Here is a 17,162-nt window from a genome sequence, read left to right as displayed (position 1 = left end):
GAAAGAGATATGATATGTTCATTTATATTCTTAATATCCCCCAAACCCATCAATCTCTTGCAAAAACAAATTATGCTTGCGACAGCATATAAAAAAGTTCTCCCTTTTTATGAACTAAAATACTCGGTTTTCAAAATTAATATTTTTTGTTATTTATTTTTATTTCTCTAATTTTGTAGGATTTAGCATTATTGTGCAATAAAGTAGTATGAGTTTAACAAGAAGCAAAACACATTATCTTAATGCCTTCAAACCTTTGCTTGACAAGAGAGCAAACTCTCATATCTACTGCTACTATATACCATCAACTTTCTTCTCTTTTCCCCCACCCCACTCCCCCCACCTCTCTCTCTCTCTCTCTCTCTCTCTCTCTCTCTCTCTCCCTCTCTCTCTCTCTCTCTCTCTTACACTCTACTTCAATGTGCCATCACAAGTGACTCTTCTTTCTTTTTTCTCCTGAAGTATTCTATAACTCTTTGCCACTTGCTCAAAGTATGGAGATTAACTGAGTTCACTGACAATGACCCCATGGAAAGATATCACAAAAGGAAGCAGCAGCAGCTCATGTGACCAAGTTTTCATGGGAGTTGTCCTACAGTATCAAGGACCACTACTAGCTTGTTGCTACCTACACTGGCTAATATATGCCATTAGGTCTAAGGCAGTTCAGGATTTAAAGATTACACTACCTTGTATTGTCTCTGCATGGTACATTTTTAGAGAAAATTTCATTTCACATCCTTTTTTTGCAATATTATGTTGATAATTGCATTTTTCTTCTCATGTTAATATATTCAAAAGTCAATATTCTCTTGGAATAAATGTATCTTATTATTCAGGGTTTCATCTACCAAATGAACATTTCATCACATCTAATGAAAGGTAAAGAAAAGAAAAAAGAAGGAAACAAGTGTTGGTATGGTTTTAACATTGACATGTCATGAACAAGCTCAGGAAATGATCCCATGTTGTTGAAGCTTTACACTCACTAAAATGCAAACAAGGATTGAGGCAGTTGGCAAAACAATTGCTACAAAATGACATGAAGTGTGGACCAGCTTGGTTGGAAGGGTACATGCAACAACTAGCAAAAAAGATGACTCAGTGCAAATGGTAAAACTTGTGTAAGTTAGGGCTCCCTTACTCTTCAAAGCTTCCATATGTAGTCTCAGATTAGACCACAAAACCATGTTTGCAAGCATGAAACAATCCCTTTAGTATCAAGTATTCTAGTTCAACTCAGATTGATTCATTCATGTTTTGGAAAGTGTCACTGGCATCAGGTGAATGTATATTCTCACCTTTGTATTGCAGCACATGTTCTCTACCCTACAACAGTATAGCATTCATTTGATGAAGTTAATGTTAGTAAATGAGCTGAAATTGTTTGGTATGATGAGTAATTCTTTTGCCCCCATATGATCATGTCCATGAGTGAGTCAGGAGTTGCAAGCCGAGGGAACTAAAGCATGTGTACCTACCTCTTCTGCCAGTGCCCTAACTCCAAAGCATATACACCTCAGTCAAAAGCTCATAAATATCCTCTGTGTGTTTGAGTTGTCAGAGGAAATCTTCCAGAACAGCTGGAGATTTATCTCTCCCTCACATAATTAAACTTGACAGAATTCACCTAGGAGATGTTGAGCACAGATAAAAGGTTTGGTCACCGTATTTCTCTTCCTACCATGAGGAGAATAATAAGTGGACTCAAAGAAAAAAGAAGATTAACTATCATCCTCAACTTTTGCATGAAATGGTAAGTTGTAGCACACTCTCCTTTTCTCTTCATCTTAGTAGAAAGCTAAGTGACCTACAGTACTTGATGTTTAATTCATATCGGTGAGGTAGCTCAACATAATTAAGCAAGTGACTATAAAAAATATACTTTTCTCTAGCAACTCTACTTATTACTTTAGACAGTTAAAGACATCCATTTCAAAGAGATTGCTAGGATTCATAGTGCTTGTTTCTTCTCATCTACTCGATACCAATAAGATCTAAAAAAGACTAAGATTATTATACTAAAGGAACATGCATTTTTCTTATTATGGAGCCATGAAAACCCCCAACATCAAATACTTTTCATTTGCAAATAGTGAGTAGGGGGCTTTTGGGGGATGGGGTTAGCCATTGTCATATGTATCAACACAAAATCCAGGTCTGTCCTTGAAGCAACATCCATAGTCTAACCTTCATATGTATTAGCACAAAATCCAGGTGTGTCTTTAAAGCAATATGCTCAAAAGCACAGCCATTGTCACATGCCCAACTCAAGTTCTAACCTTCATCTTCATTATGCAAGCAACTTGTTTCACAGTCCAATGTCTAAAGCAAGGGCTTTGGACTTCATCTTCTCCTACTCGCAACGTCATACACTGTAATAAGCTAAAATATAAACTTCATCTATTTTTTTGCAAAAGCATATGTGAAAACAGTACATCTTACCGAAAGATAAGAAATCCAAGTATCATCACTGGTAAATGAACATAATCACCACCATTTGCTTTATCATCAGCTCCTAAACCTAACTCATATAAATCACTTAACTCTCTCTCTCCGATATCAGTGGTCACAACGCCATCAAGATTCCCTACTGGCCATTGACTTCCTTTAGCTGGACAGTGTTTAGAAAAGGCCAACGCAGCTTCTGCTTGCCTACTCCAATTCTCTACTGTAGCATCACTAGGATTCAAAAGGATACATCCAAACACACACAAGATCTCAACATCTAATAACAAGACCTATGCTTGACCTGCCCATTGAATCTTTTCGACTCTCTCTCTTCTCTCTCTCTCTCTCTTTTGGTTTGAGGTACAAAGAATCCTCTTAGCCTTTTAGCCAATGAAGCCAAATGGATGGGATCATTTCCTCTCGTTTTGCGCACAAAAATGTGTCGGTCATCATCTCACTTGTGGGTGATGTATTAGATGTCATTTCTTCAAGCCCCCAACCAATGATGGGTTGTACTCGTACTATGAGCTTCTATCTATTCCAAGATGCAGCTGGACCCATTCAAATTGACGGTCATGATCACCTCAGTGATGGTAGTCGCCCATCTGATGGCCTTTGCTTCGCTTCTCCATCACGCTTGATGCACGTGACACTCGAGCATGCCAAAATGGTAATTTTGTTATATTACGAGGGCCTTTCTGTAAAGCTGCCCCTTTTAATACCCTTCTTCCCCTTGTGCAAGGAGTTCGCCGAGACTGAGCAGCTTCGATTCGTGCTCTAATGGCGGACTCGGTTGCTTGAGGAGTCAATACAGCGAACTGGTAAGAGAGGATTTCGTGGCGGGGGAGCTACATGGGTGGGATTTTGATCCTGGTGTTTGGTTTCTGCTCGACATCTTTTCGTTCGGCTTCAATGACTGTTGAGAAGCCTTAAAAATCTCTGTTTTAGACGAGCGCCGTGGGTTCTACGGTTCTTGGTCTATTTTTTGGAGGTTTATGTGGAGGTTTTGGCAAGAACCATAGTTTCTTGCTTCGGTTGGACGCTTGCGTCGCATTACGGTGGAGAACATTGATTGTGGAGGAACGATACTGCGCTGGTCGGGCCAAAGTTTGGATCTTTAGTAGTGTGAGCTGCAAAGGTTTTCTTGGTATGTTGCAATTCAATGTTTAGCATCCTTCGCTGTCTTCTTTCTTCGAATGTGTCTCATACGTCTGCAACTCTTCCTGCAGGTTCTTGCAGATTTCAGGTGCTCCAATGGTGATTCCTCCGAGAACTGGTTAAGGGAAGTAAACTCATGCCCAGATTCTCCGCTTTGAATCAGGTGAGAGAGTAGAAGGTTGGACTTGAAGTCCTTTTTTTCTAAATAAAGAATTTTGCTTTACTAAGCTTATCCTTTTGCAATGCCTGTCACTCTCTGGTAGTTTCTCTTTGTCCTTTTAATGGGCGAGTCTAACATGCGCCAGGGTGGCCCATGTTACCGCATCCATGGGTTGGGGCAGTCCCCCGCTTGCTCCATTGCTAACTCCAAGCTCTTTTTCCTTTTGTTGGTAAGAAAAGGAAAAGAGAAAAAGATGAATGTGCCTCTGCCTTCGATCTATAATGACTTTGTAGCAGTTGTGGGTGATTCTTTTGTCAAGCAGAGTTTAGTAGGACTACACTTCACTGGGAGTTGACCACTCTTTTGCTTCAGTGCTTGCTGGAGGTTTGCTCCTCATTTTCTTATTGCATGCTGTTGAAATTTCTTTGGCTCAAGCACTCTAATTTGCTTTGTAAAGGAAATTCGATGTTTTCTTTTTGTGGCTTTTTCTTCACCTTTTCGGAGAATCCTGGTCTTTTCTTTGTGAAGGAATTTAATTCTTAATATTTGAAAATAATGCAGCTGCCCCTTTAGTGGTTAGTAAATTAGTGCAAGTATAACAGCTTAATTAAGAAATATAAGAGAAGCAGAGATAAAAAATGCATCCTTCTTGAAGGCTACTGCAGTTTGAAATTGTCGCCCGCCTTGCAGTTATTAGGATATAAGTAGTTGAACTTTTAAGAAAAAATTTAAAAGCAAATTAACCTTGTGTTTATAGAGGGAAGTAGGACCTTGGGATGTTGAGAGCACCACTACCTAGCAAGTATCGGGGAACAAGTAGTTGAGCATTGTGTTTATATAGTTAGTATTTTGGAATTTTGCGCAGACTGTAAAAAAGACTTACGGAAAACATGGATAGCTAGATCATTGATATAGTGTACAATCCTCACTTCTGTAGTGGTTGGCAAATTAATATGTAAAATCATATACTTTTATGGACTTGTTATTACCTTTGATGAATTCCATCACATTTTTTCTTCTGACTTAATATGTTATTGCTCTTTATTTCTTCTGTTTGCAGTACAGCAGGAATGAGGATCTGCAAATAGTTTCTTGAGATTACCATTAACGTCTGTTTGGTGTCATCACCTTCAATTAGCTATGGGTTTCCAGATGGTGTTGTTGATTCCTTTGAATATACTCGTGCTATGTCTCCAAGCTTTAGCAATTGGTAACTTGACTTCTGATATGCAAGCCCTCCTTAAATTTGCTGCATCTATCCCTCATGGCCGGAAACTTAACTGGAGTTCTCGGACCTCAGTCTGCTCCTCTTGGGTTGGTGTCACATGTACACCAGATCAAACCCGTGTACGAAGCCTCCGTTTGCCAGGGGTTGGGCTTCTTGGCCAAGTCCCTACTGACTCACTTGGTAAGCTTGATGCCCTTGAAGTCTTGAGTCTCCGGTCCAATCGTCTTGTAGCAGATCTCTCTCCTGATGTCCCATCAATTCCTTCTCTGCATTCTTTGTATCTTCAGCACAACAAATTATCTGGAAATATACCTTCCTCTCTCTCTTCCAAACTCACATTCCTGGACCTCTCCTATAACTCTTTCATGGGAGAAATTCCTTTGTCAATTCAAAATCTTACCCAACTTACTGCATTGTATCTCGAGAACAATTCTCTTTCTGGACCCATCCCTGACCTTCAACTTCCCAAGCTAAGACATCTAAATCTGAGCTTCAATAACCTTAGTGGTCCCATACCAGTATCTCTCAAGAAGTTCCCTGAGGAATGTTTCTTGGGGAATCCTTCCCTCTGTGGAACTCCTCTAGCACAATGCTTTGCAGTTCCTCCGTCACCCATATCGCCCGCACCAGTACTACCTACAAAGCCCAAAAGAAGCTTTTGGAAAAAGCTAGGTACAAGGATCATAATAGCAATTGCTGCTGGAGGATCAAGCCTTCTATTTCTGTTGGTGATTGTGATCCTGGTATGCATTTCAAAGAAAAAGAGTAGGGAAGGTAGTGGTACACCGAAAGGAAAGGGCTCTGTTGGTGGAAGGGCTGAGAAACCTGAGGAATACAGCAGTAGTGCTCCAGAGGCAGAGAAGAATAAGTTGGTTTTCTTTGAAGGGTGTACTTACAATTTTGACTTAGAAGATCTGTTAAGAGCTTCTGCTGAAGTTCTTGGGAAAGGAAGTTATGGAACAACATATAAAGCTGTTCTAGAAGATAGTGTAACTGTGGTAGTGAAGAGGTTGAAGGAGGTAGTGTTGGGAAAGAGAGAGTTTGAGCAGCAGATGGAAATAATCGGAAGGGTTGGACAACACCAAAATGTGATGCCATTTCGTTCTTATTACTACTCCAAGGATGAGAAGCTTTTGGTGTATGACTATGCCCCTTCTGGGACCTTCTCTACCCTCTTGCATGGTATAACTTTCAAAACTCTGCTTTGCTACTCTCAAACAAGGTTGTTTGTTTAAGTGAAAAACTTTCTTTGAAACAATGCTGTGTTTTAAAGTTATCTTGATACTGTTAGCCAATTCTATATCGTGACTTGCAGTCAGTGATAACATGAGATTCAAATATTCCTGCATGGCTAAAATATTAGAAGTCAGGATTGGTGTATACCAAATGTTGAACCATCACCTATGAGCTGTAGTTCTTGAGTTGAACTGGTGTCTAATTTCTATGTCGATGCCCATGCCAACTGGTGTTTCAGCTCTCTAAAATAAAACCTAGATAATTACTTTAAAAATCATTATGAATAATTCACCTAGTCAAACATGCAGGTCATAGAGTCATGGATTCAAATAATAAACTACTATGTTTATAAAGACTCCCTGATAAGCTATTTCCACAGAAATTATTTTCAACACACTAATCATAACATGTGTGGATATTTTGGACAATACGAGGCTGGATGGTCGTCTGCACCATGTGCATATATGCCCTTCAGCTTTGTTTGCCAACAAGCTTGAAAAAGAACTACTTTTTTTAATGGTAAATCGAGCTTCTTTTTCATTAAATTTTTTGGACTATTATAGTTAAGTTATTATTCAATACATCTACTGGCATTTTATATGTGCTACTCTATTTGGTGTCTTCCTCTGCATTTGGAATGGTTATAAAATAGTTGACAAAATGCATCTTGAAATGCAAAAACAAAGTGACGAAATTCCATTGTGGAGATCATATAATTTTTACTTAGTAATATGGTCAGGGCTACTTTCTTTTACATAATTGTTAGGTTCCAGCATAGAGAAATGACTCGCTATTTGGCTATTTTATATTAGATCTCCTGGAACATGACCAAATAATATTATTCGGAAAGCTTAGTAGTCAGACGTATAATTCAAGACAATGTTCTGCTGGTGTAAATGTCTTAAAGATCTGTACTAGTACCATTATAAGGAACAGACACTTTTAAGCACAATCGGATTCAAGATGAATTAATTTCACTTTTAAGTTACAGAAATTTAAATTGCTTATGTTGTGCTTCAATACAAAGGTACATCCCAGGAAAATCTGACATACACTTGGATGTTTTTTAGTGGATGCTGCATTATTTCATCTTTAATATTATCATCTAAGGTATCAAAATTTATACATATGTAATATTTGGAATAAAATATAAGAAAATAAATGATAGGAAATCTAAGACAGTTCGTAGTTGCTAGGGAATGTTAGACAGTTGTTTTGGCCGGATGGAACAAGTGGCACGGACTTAGAATGTAAAACACACATCCAAACCAATGAGAATAAGTTTGTATAGGAACTCGTGTACCATATTCTTGCTCCATGATGTGTTCCTATTCTTGTTGTTCAATTCATTCAAGCCATGTCATTAGGATATCTTCTAGTGTAATTTATTTATTGAAGCTTCCTTTTATACTGAATTTCTATGAATTTTCTCTTCTTGCATCATTCCATATAAAATGAAACTTACCAAAATGATGCTATCAGCATTGGAGTTTGAATTAACAAATTTCCTGTCCTAAAATAAATATATCTGAACTCTAATCTGCAGGTGGTAAAGGTGCTGGGAGAACTCCCTTGGACTGGGACACCAGGGTAAAGATTTCACTAGGCGTGGCACGTGGAATTGCCCACCTTCATTCTCAAGGTGGTGGAAAATTCATCCATGGCAACATCAAATCCTCCAATGTCCTCCTGACTCAGGAACTCGATGCTTGTGTCTCCGAGTTCGGTCTCGCCCCACTCATGAGCTCTGCAGCAACCCCATCAAGAGTTGTGGGCTACCGTGCACCTGAAGTCATAGAGCACCGAAAATCGACCCAGAAGTCTGATGTCTACAGCTTTGGAGTCTTCCTGCTTGAGCTACTCACTGGGAAATCTCCATTTCAATCTCCAGGCCGTGACGATGTGGTAGATCTGCCTAGATGGGTCCAATCTGTGGTCCGAGAAGAGTGGACTGCTGAAGTTTTTGATGTGGAGCTGATGAGGTATCCCAACATTGAGGAGGACATGGTTCAGATGCTTCAGGTTGCAATGCAATGTGTTGCAAGAGTTGCAGAACAACGGCCTAAAATGGAGGATGTGGTTAGAATGATTGAGGACGTCCAACGCTCTAACTCAGAGAACCGGCCATCCTCAGAGGACAAGTCTAAGGACGATGGTGTCCAAACACCATGAGGAGTCGCAGAAGAAGCCAATTTAGAGGTAGTTTTTGGTGTCTGATTCATGCATGGTGAATTTTGCTCACAAGGGCATTATATACCACCATTGTTGTGGCTTTCACTGAGCTTGATCATCGCCGAAGTTGTCTTGGCCTGTATTTGTGCACATTGTGGTTGATGATTGCTAACAATTCTATTTGTTCCATCATGTCTTTGTGAACTTGGTTACTGCGTTTTACAGCACAGAATTCCTTTTCGTAAGGTGACATTGGTATCTCTCTTACTGATGAACTTGTGAAAAATGATTTTGTGATTCCTTCCAAGTCACACTGATGACTATGTTTCATACGATGATTCCCAATAATAAATATTCTTCTGGTTTGAATGACCATTTCATTTGAAATAAAGGATCCTTCCAAGTTGCTATAACACAGCACATGAAGATAACACAGATTAGAATGCAATAGCGTTAATATTGGGTTTGTATGTTGGCCTTACACAATCTGATTTTATTATGCGTTCGTAAGAAGAGGGTTGACTCTGCACTTTCCTAAATTTCTCCAATTGACAACTCTTTTTATTATTATTATTTTTAGTCAGTTTCTATATTCACCAAATGCCTTTGACATGATATGAAAAAGGAAACTTCCCTTTGTATTGGATAGATATATATATTTACAATATTTTAAACACATTTATAAAAATTATATTAAAAAAAAACTATAACTGCTTCAAAATATTTGATACAAACTACCTAATCTTGGTTGAGTGAGTGTATTATTATTGGTATAGGAACAAGAAAGTTCAAAAGATTGACATCTATCTCATTCATTATATTTGAATAGAGTTACAATATTTTGATACTAAAAAACTATAACCTTTTGGTAAATATTATAGTTTACATAATAGTGGATCGATTCACCTTATGGATTGGTCCAAAGATGAAGTTACCTTTTTTCCTTGTTCTATTAGGGTATTTTGATGACACAGAGAAAGGTGAGACACCGACGTAGCATTACAGTTTCATATGGAATGACGAACGTTATAAATGTCATAACGGGCGTCACCATTGTAACCTTTCTTTTATATCTCAGCAAGCCCAATAAGGAATCAGGGGCCCATTTAAAACCGGGATTTGCTTCATGACACGAGTTACGAATAGATGATGCGGCTCCCATCGAAGACGCTTCATTTCTTCCCCACCTCACCATCGTCGGCGCCACGTCCGTGTTCGGTCGGTAAGTCGCGACACAAGTCAGTTACAACCCTGGGAAGAGAGGAGAGAAAGCAGCAATCGGAAGATCCTCGGAGGAGAGACAGTGTAATCTCTCATCCGCTTGTGTTTCTCTTTAATTTTGGTTATTTTTCGGTCAAAAGTTGATGTTTTTTGGTGATTGTCACCGGTAATGATCATAAGAGCGAAGAATCATCATCAATCGCGTAATCCGATCCCGGAAGAGGGTCATCCTTGAAGGGAAGAATCATCATCAAGCGCGCAATCCGATCCCGGAATTCGGTCATCCTCGAAGGGAAGAATCCGGTTGGTTCTCTTATACTGACGAACTGCTTAATTGGTTCTTTGATTTTGTTCGATTTAGATCGAGCGTTCTTTAAGTGGTAACTATATTATGATCTCATATAGAAATCTTCAAGAGACTTCACATTGGTTATGTAGTTCAAGATTGCCATTATCTATTATTGTTCAGAGGTTTTCTTGAGATCATTAGCTTCAATAGAACTATGACGCAGATTGGAGAAAATGTTGTTTTCACTATTTGTGCTAAGTACAATTGTTCTAATTACAAGATTTTCGTTGCAGAACAATTGTGCTCTTCAAAAGTGTCACATTGATAATTGACCAATCATGCATCCACATGCCATCAATTTATGGAGGTTACGTAAAGTTATTGTTCTGTTTGTCTTTTTAAGTAAAAGCTTTGAAGTTTCCACTACTTCAGAGTTAGAAACTTTTTTGTAGGTGCATTTCATGTCAATACTGAGTTTTATAAATTGTGGTCATGAAACATCATTGTTTAAATGTTCTTGAAAATTATCCACGAATCTTATGAATAAAAACTGGCCTCCATGCACACAACTTAGCATCCTGAGAATTTTTTACTTGGTTATTTGTCTCTCGTTGTTATGATTTAATTTCTTGGTTTTATTGTTTTCACAGTAATTGTGATTAGGATGCATGGAATTTGATTTTTTGTACCGGTTTATACAATCCGTATTCCCTAATTTAATTCCATTTTCAGGTGAAAAAGCACATTAAGGTGGAATCTTCTCCATTGACGCTCCTCCTCATGTTTCGAATGTCCAAGTGGCCCAGTCACTGGATACGATAAGGTCAGTATGTTCTTCGACTAGATATTGCATTTTCTTATCCTCAATTTTGGTTGCTATGTACAAGTGCTTGTGAATAATGCAGGAGACTATGTAGGATTGTCTATAATTATCTGGAAGATGGAACTAAGGTCACAGTGTCTACAGGACTAGCAGCGTCTGAGCCAGAATTCCTCACCTGAGATATTAAAACACAAGAGAAAACTTAGACCCAACAATGGTATGCTATTTGTTTGACTTGAAATGCTGGCACCATTTTTATACCATTGCTTAACGTATGTGTTGGACTAATTGCTTTCAATCTCTATCAAATACAAGATTCGCAATTTGATCATTCTATGGTGTTTTTTATGAGTTAAATGACTCTATAGTTCTCTTTCCCAGTATGAAGATAAAGAAAAAAAAAAGAATTTGAATTTGTAGTATATAAGCTGTTCGAATACAGTTTAGTGCTAGGAAGCTCCCCCTCCTTAAATGGGACATCATTAAATCTGAAAATTTAGTTAACTCATGGTGTAGAAAATGTCATGTCTCTAGCTCAGGAGCATAGCATGAGGACTGTCAGTTGATCACACATCTTTAAGAGTTTTATAAGAGGCATGCAAGTTTTCTAAGAGACAAACATAGAAAAGAAAGCACAAGAATGTAAAGAAAAAGAAAATAGAGGGAAAGAGGAAGTAGTAAGCAAAACTACAGTATTGCTTCACTGAAGCCACCACAAAGGTTCACATGGACAATTAAGGTTTTGCTCCATTGTTCTCCAGTAGTGTGGATTTGACAACTTCCGTCAAAGTTTTAGAACTACCCCTAAAGGTTCTATTGTTCCTTTCTGTCCAAATAAATTCTAGTCTTCAGAACAATCTCCCCCATGATCTTCTTTCTCTCAGATTTCTTTTATTATGAACTACATCCAAGATGCTCAGGAAGGAAGACTTGCAGACTAACCATTATCAGCCAGCATGTACCACTTACTGAAAAATACAATTGAAAAGCAGGGGTTAAATATCTTCATTTTTTCATTGTTGCATAAGACACAACAGGAGACAATTGTATTCCTTTCTTTGCCAGACTGTTATTTATATAGGAGCCAAACAACAAACTTAATCTTTTCCTGAGTTAGTGCAATCCATTTTTTTCCAATACCCAGTCTTTTGTTTCTTCTCGCTTCAAAATTGTATTCAGTACACTAGTAAATTTACTGTCATATCCCCACCATAAGATCTTATCTACTTAGAAGATAATGTAACTGAAGATCTTTAAGCCTCATAGCTTGAACATTATTATTGAACATTATATTCCAAGGCAAGACATCAGAGATTGTAGGATGAGCAATACCAGCAACTAAATCTCGATTTGATGCCACATGGTATCAATAATAAATTTTATAAAATTTATCACAAAGAAAATCCTCTATCAACTACCCATCCTGCCAAAACCTCACTATCAGTCCATTGCCAATGGGAAAACAATTCCAGCAAAAACAGTATCTCTGCATCAAAAGAAACCTTCTCAACATGAAGAATAGTCAGAGACAACAAGGTGCCCAAAAGGATGCTAACTTTTAAAATGACTTCCATAAAATTAACTTTGTTCTGATGTTCAAACAACCTTAACCAGAATTCACTGGAAGATGATTTCTTAACCTGAATATTCACAATCCTCAAGCCCCCTGCATCCTTCCCTTTATATACTATAGCTAAACCAAAGTTTTTGGAGCCTTTTCTTCTTTACTCCCATTCCACATAAGCCTCTTTGGAATTCAAATAACTCACTTTGGCATCTAAAAGATCATCATGCAATCCATAGCAACGGAAGACAGATCACTCTTCAGAAATAAGTAGCTTTCTTCAAAGAGAACCTCAATAAGAATGACAACTATTTTATGTGTTTTTAGAATGTCTAAGACCCAGTGGCACCATTCAGTAAAATTCCGAACATTATTAAAAGATTAAATAAGGGCTTCCTCTCAACTCTATCAAAACCGTTTTGAAAATGTAGCTTCAACATTGTTCTTTTTATTGCATAATTATACATTTTCAATGAGCCGTCAGATAATTATTCATGATCTCTTGCATGGACGGTGACAGATTATTTTTGATTCAAAATCTCATTTCAAATTACTTTCACAATGATGTTGAATAAGACTGATAGGATTAATATCTTTCACCATGGAAATTCAACATTCTTTGGTATGGGTTATGATTCAATAAATCTAAAGATGCAACCATGCAATAATTTCCGGAGCTGATATGCATCTGATCTAATACTTTCTACAATTGCTGCAACTGATCTGGCAACTTAATCACATATTTTTAGAGCTATATTTAATCAAAGCTCTAGGACTACTTTGCTGCAAAGGTGTTCAAAGCTGTAGAATTTGTGAATATGGATTTTGATTAAGTTTATTCCTTAACAAGTATTTCAGCATGAAGTTATAATGAATCTCATTTTATTGATATAGTCCTCGAAGAACTCTTGCTTGGTCATAACCATCTGTTCATTGAGTTTCTCGCTAGCATGTCTGTCTAGAAAATTGAACACATTCTTTTGACATGTTGGAGTTGAAGCCTTAGTTGGGTTTTGTGACTCCATTACTTACTACATCAAATAGTCAGTGTTCTGCTCTTTAATTTGTACCATAGGTTCTAGTTACTGTATCATCTTTGTAATTATCAGGTTATGCTGTTTAATAATGCTTGTGTACAGCTTGAAAAGACATTGGATATTTATATGGTTCTACATCATATAATATTTATGCTCCTAGGTTGAGATTGACTCTTTGACATGTTTTATGGTGTGTATATCATGTGTTGAACTTTTCACAGATCCTTAGTTATTGATATTAATGTCCACAGTCCTGGTTCAATCTCAATGGCAGGTTTTCTGCTGCTGCTCTTAACACTGTTGTGTTCTTCAATTTCTACAGAGTGCCGAACTATTTGGCTTCTTTTTCTTGCAGTTGGCTCCAAGGACACACTGTTTGATCATGTACTGGAAACAAACATATGATGTTAAAGGGGAATAGACATGTCTGATCTGTAGAAGTCCTGACTAGCCCTGGAGATTCTGGTAAGATCCCATTCCAGAAACATATTCTCAAGAGGAAATTCCTGGCTGGGAACACACATTCTTCACATTGATTTATAGTCTACCTCTAATATGTTTTTCTTATTATTGGTATATCATTGATCCAGCTTGATTGGCTGACATTGAGGTTTCATATTTGGGAATTGGGACAGTACTCCGTATAATATATTTTCCATTAGAGATGAATCGGCTCAATTTGTGTCGGTGCTTGTCCCCATTACACTGAATTGTTCCTATCCATGGGATGTGACTGGGGATTATGGAGATCAAGACAACTGCATCTACTTCCCAAACTGGGTCTTCAAATGCTACTATATTTCCCTTTGGCTTGTGGTCTGATCTATCTTCTAAATGTTCTTCATGTGCTAACCATACATACAAATACGTGGATTCTGAATTGTCTAAAACTACCTTATTATTCTTATAGGTAAAGAAGTGGAGAACTTTCCTGCCCCTGATATAGGACATTACGATAGGGACGGACTGTTTCATGCCAGCATTTGCAACTATTCTCACTGTAGAACACAGGTATGACTATTCTCATCAAAATGCTTCGTCTTGTGAATCATTCATGCATGTCAAACTCCACTGGTTTACAATTCAAATCATCCATAAATTGAAGACATGGAAACATGTAGAGAGAGAGAATTAGGGAAGTTAAGATGAGGTAGAAAAGTTGGTGTAAATGCACATGGGTTTGAAGAGGAGGTAGACAGAACAACCTCCTTCTTCATCACCAAGAGAACTAAATAGAATCACATTCCTTGTCGTGTGTATTTTTGATCCTCCTCATTTAATTCTACCAATTTTGAAAACACTCTGAAACAAACATATTCCATGTTTATGAACTAATGGTTGATTGATTTAGTCTTCTTCAACATCAAAATCTTTCCTCACCTCCCAGCCTCTTGGGCAAACTAGTAATGTACTTTAAACTGGATGTATGAACATGACAACGCATACATGATCATTAACAGAGATGGATCTCATGGTACATCATGGGCGCAGGTGGGATGCCTTCATCACCAGTTTGAAGAGCTCCATGGGAGCCGAGAAGAAGGGGCTGTGATCGGTCTCCATGACCAACACCTCATCCGGTGGCCACCTCCGGATCATGGCGTCTTGCTGCTGTGGGTTCACCATGTTGTCATGTGTGGTCTTTATGTACACTCGTCTTGCTTTCTCCAACCCCTCCACTTTGTGGAACCTTGTGCTGGGTAGAGTGGCCGGCCATGGTCGTAGTAGCATGGAAGCCAACGTGGAGTCCTGAGCCATGCAACGTAACACATGTTGAGACTACAAATCTATATCTTGTCGTACTTATCACTCGATGACTCGACACAAAGAAGGAAAATACATCTTTGGTTATACCGGTAAACATTGATCGATGCTTGTCGATCAGACTATTTTATATTACATCAGATCTAATCTAATGAGCATTGTCAGGATTTGTTACCTCAATTGGGTTCAACTGATAGAGTATTTTGCGTTGGAATTCCTTTCGCAGTGCCACGCTCGTGGGTGGATTATTAGGCCCCATGTTGTATTTGAGCTCATAAACATCTCCAAATCGTGATAGATCAGGAACTCCCTACCTCACGCAAGAAATAATTATCCCATGCCTTAAGAAATGATGATCACACAGTTATTAACATCGAGTTGCACAGAAGAGGGCAAGAAAGTTACATCTTTGATGTCTTCTTCCGTTTGGTATCCCCATGGAAGCATGGTTGCTGCAACGAAGATGGCCACCTTGATCTTGTTGTTGAAGACATGCAACGCGTGAGTTACGCTCAGTCCTCCCGCACTGTGCCCCACCAGTATCACCTAAACACAAAACCTTACAATCTCAGCGGCAACATGGAGATCTCATCTTCCCGGACGGTCAAAGTTGACTATTTCTATCTATCTATCCATCTTTGGCTTGCAAGTTACTGTTTCCTGGAGGAGGAGTTGTTTGAAGGGAAACAAGCTCTGGTGTGCATGGGACGGGGGGGTGTTACCTTCTCGTGCTCCGGCAAGGCAGACATGATGCTGAAGAGCGGTGCATCGTACTCATCGATGGAGAGGATGGAGTTGGGGTCGGCCGGGTGGATGCCGGCGCTCGCCAGGTCCGGGCACGAGACGCGATGGCCTGAGGCCTCCAGTAGGCACCGGAGCTTGAACCAGCACCAGGCTCCATGGCCGGCGCCATGCACCAGCACGAAGTGATGCCCTTCCGTCACCTCCTCCATTCCCTTCTCTTGCCCTCTGAGCAAGCGTTCTATGTTTCTTATATAGAAGGCCACATGTATCACCGGGTCAAGCTAGCTAACGTACAGCTATGGTTTTGTCCACGTAAGCGTACCTGAGCTTGGAATACGACGAATACCACTTCAAATTCTTGGTTGTGTGCGCGTATTCTTAAGCTCGTATTGTATTTGGCTCCACGTCACTAAACAAAGTGTTCACTAAACAATCATCGACAAAAGTATCATTTTTCCACCGCTTGATGATGATGCCAAATGGGTGTCTGTGGGACAATATTAGGTCAAGACTTATGGCTGGTTTCCTTCTATTGTAAATATTAATGTCAACCTCTGCTAGTCGGGTTATTCTATGACAGACGAAGAATACATCCCAGTTCCTGCCGTTCCTCTTCTTCGGAGAAGGCGACACTCGCAGTTCACCAAAACTGGCCACAAACAAAGCCTCATCTGGTAACATCCAAAACTGTCACGATGAGATCAGGTTGACTGCAGTGGCTTGCTTCCTGCATGTCTCAGCGTATGTGTCCTTTGTGCATGGAGGAGGAGACGACTGCAGTGACCTGGATGTGAAATGCCGGCCGACAAGCTCCCTAGTTTTCCTCGCTGACCTCACGACACTTCAAATGGAGATCTACGCTGGTTTTTTTGGTCTGGTTAGGACTTCTAGTCAAGGAGCTTGCCGGCATGCCAGCGTACGTGGAACACGTCGAGTTGTCGTTGTTTGGCAAACCCTAAAAGACGGCCTAAAATGAGAGCTGCAGTGTGGAAGATGACGTTCGTTTCCTTCTTTGGTGGGTGGAGAAACCGATGGGACCTGATCGCTGATTTGATGGTGTAGACCTTGTAGCGGGTGGGTAAGATGAAGTGCTCGACTGTGATGGTTCGGTTGCGGAAGGGGAAGGAGGCTCAACGTTTTTATTGTAGATGGGCTCGAGAAATTATCTTAATTCTCCTACTTCTTAATTAATTAATGTAAGATTAAATGTTTTTAATCGGTGCTTCCTTTTATAGAGGAGCCAAGGGTTTTATTGTAGATGGGCTCGAGAAATTATCTTAATTCTCATACTTCTTAATTAATGTAAGATTAAATA

General features: G+C 39.1%; 2 protein-coding genes and 1 long non-coding RNA gene across 9 annotated transcripts; 2 read left to right on the top strand and 1 right to left on the bottom strand.

The window, feature by feature from the left end:
* The first annotated feature begins 3,236 nt into the window (after nt 1–3,236).
* On the top strand, nt 3,237–8,628 carry LOC135615397 (probable inactive receptor kinase At5g58300). 5 transcript variants are annotated; one of them, XM_065113830.1, is made up of 5 exons: nt 3,237–3,598; nt 3,681–3,772; nt 4,009–4,153; nt 4,835–6,179; nt 7,780–8,628. In XM_065113830.1, exons 4-5 carry the CDS (start codon nt 4,910–4,912, stop codon nt 8,403–8,405), a joined length of 1,896 nt encoding a protein of 631 aa, XP_064969902.1. In that variant the 5' UTR covers nt 3,237–3,598; nt 3,681–3,772; nt 4,009–4,153; nt 4,835–4,909; the 3' UTR covers nt 8,406–8,628. The 5 variants fall into 5 exon arrangements, with proteins under 5 accessions (XP_064969902.1, XP_064969899.1, XP_064969901.1 ...); XM_065113827.1 differs by having other exon boundaries at nt 4,830–6,179; XM_065113829.1 differs by lacking the exon at nt 4,009–4,153.
* A 921-nt stretch (nt 8,629–9,549) lies between these two features.
* On the top strand, nt 9,550–15,283 carry LOC108953043 (uncharacterized). Of its 3 annotated transcripts, none has more exons than XR_001978327.2 (8): nt 9,550–9,710; nt 9,807–9,929; nt 10,648–10,738; nt 10,833–10,955; nt 13,695–13,804; nt 13,930–14,155; nt 14,250–14,350; nt 14,831–15,283. It is a non-coding gene; the product is annotated as an uncharacterized LOC108953043 (long non-coding RNA). The 3 variants fall into 3 exon arrangements; XR_001978325.2 differs by having other exon boundaries at nt 10,821–10,955; XR_001978326.2 differs by having other exon boundaries at nt 10,821–10,955; nt 13,662–13,804.
* On the bottom strand, nt 14,563–16,065 carry LOC135615396 (methylesterase 17-like). Its single transcript, XM_065113825.1, has 4 exons — nt 15,826–16,065; nt 15,509–15,649; nt 15,279–15,413; nt 14,563–15,088 (listed from the first exon to the last, which is right to left on the bottom strand). Exons 1-4 carry the CDS (start codon nt 16,054–16,056, stop codon nt 14,819–14,821), a joined length of 777 nt encoding a protein of 258 aa, XP_064969897.1. The 5' UTR covers nt 16,057–16,065; the 3' UTR covers nt 14,563–14,818.
* Nucleotides 16,066–17,162: the final 1,097 nt, after the last annotated feature.

Source organism: Musa acuminata, chromosome BXJ2-6 (genome assembly GCF_036884655.1).
Source record: "Musa acuminata AAA Group cultivar baxijiao chromosome BXJ2-6, Cavendish_Baxijiao_AAA, whole genome shotgun sequence".
Classification (NCBI taxonomy): Eukaryota; Viridiplantae; Streptophyta; class Magnoliopsida; order Zingiberales; family Musaceae; genus Musa; species Musa acuminata.
The sequence above is the reverse complement of the archived record's forward strand: the minus strand, read 5'-3'. Positions and strand labels throughout refer to the sequence as shown.

Excerpts from the sequence above, each read along its gene's own strand:
- LOC135615397 (XM_065113829.1), top strand. The coding sequence starts at position 4,910 with ATGGGTTTCCAGATGGTGTTGTTGATTCCTTTGAATATACTCGTGCTA. Across the intron at positions 6,180-7,779 it reads CTTCTCTACCCTCTTGCATG|GTGGTAAAGGTGCTGGGAGA; the intron begins GTATAACTTTCA and ends TCTAATCTGCAG.
- LOC135615396 (XM_065113825.1), bottom strand. The coding sequence starts at position 16,056 with ATGGAGGAGGTGACGGAAGGGCATCACTTCGTGCTGGTGCATGGCGCC. Across the intron at positions 15,650-15,825 it reads CCTTGCCGGAGCACGAGAAG|GTGATACTGGTGGGGCACAG; the intron begins GTAACACCCCCC and ends TTTTGTGTTTAG. Across the intron at positions 15,414-15,508 it reads CGGAAGAAGACATCAAAGAT|GGAGTTCCTGATCTATCACG; the intron begins GTAACTTTCTTG and ends TGCGTGAGGTAG.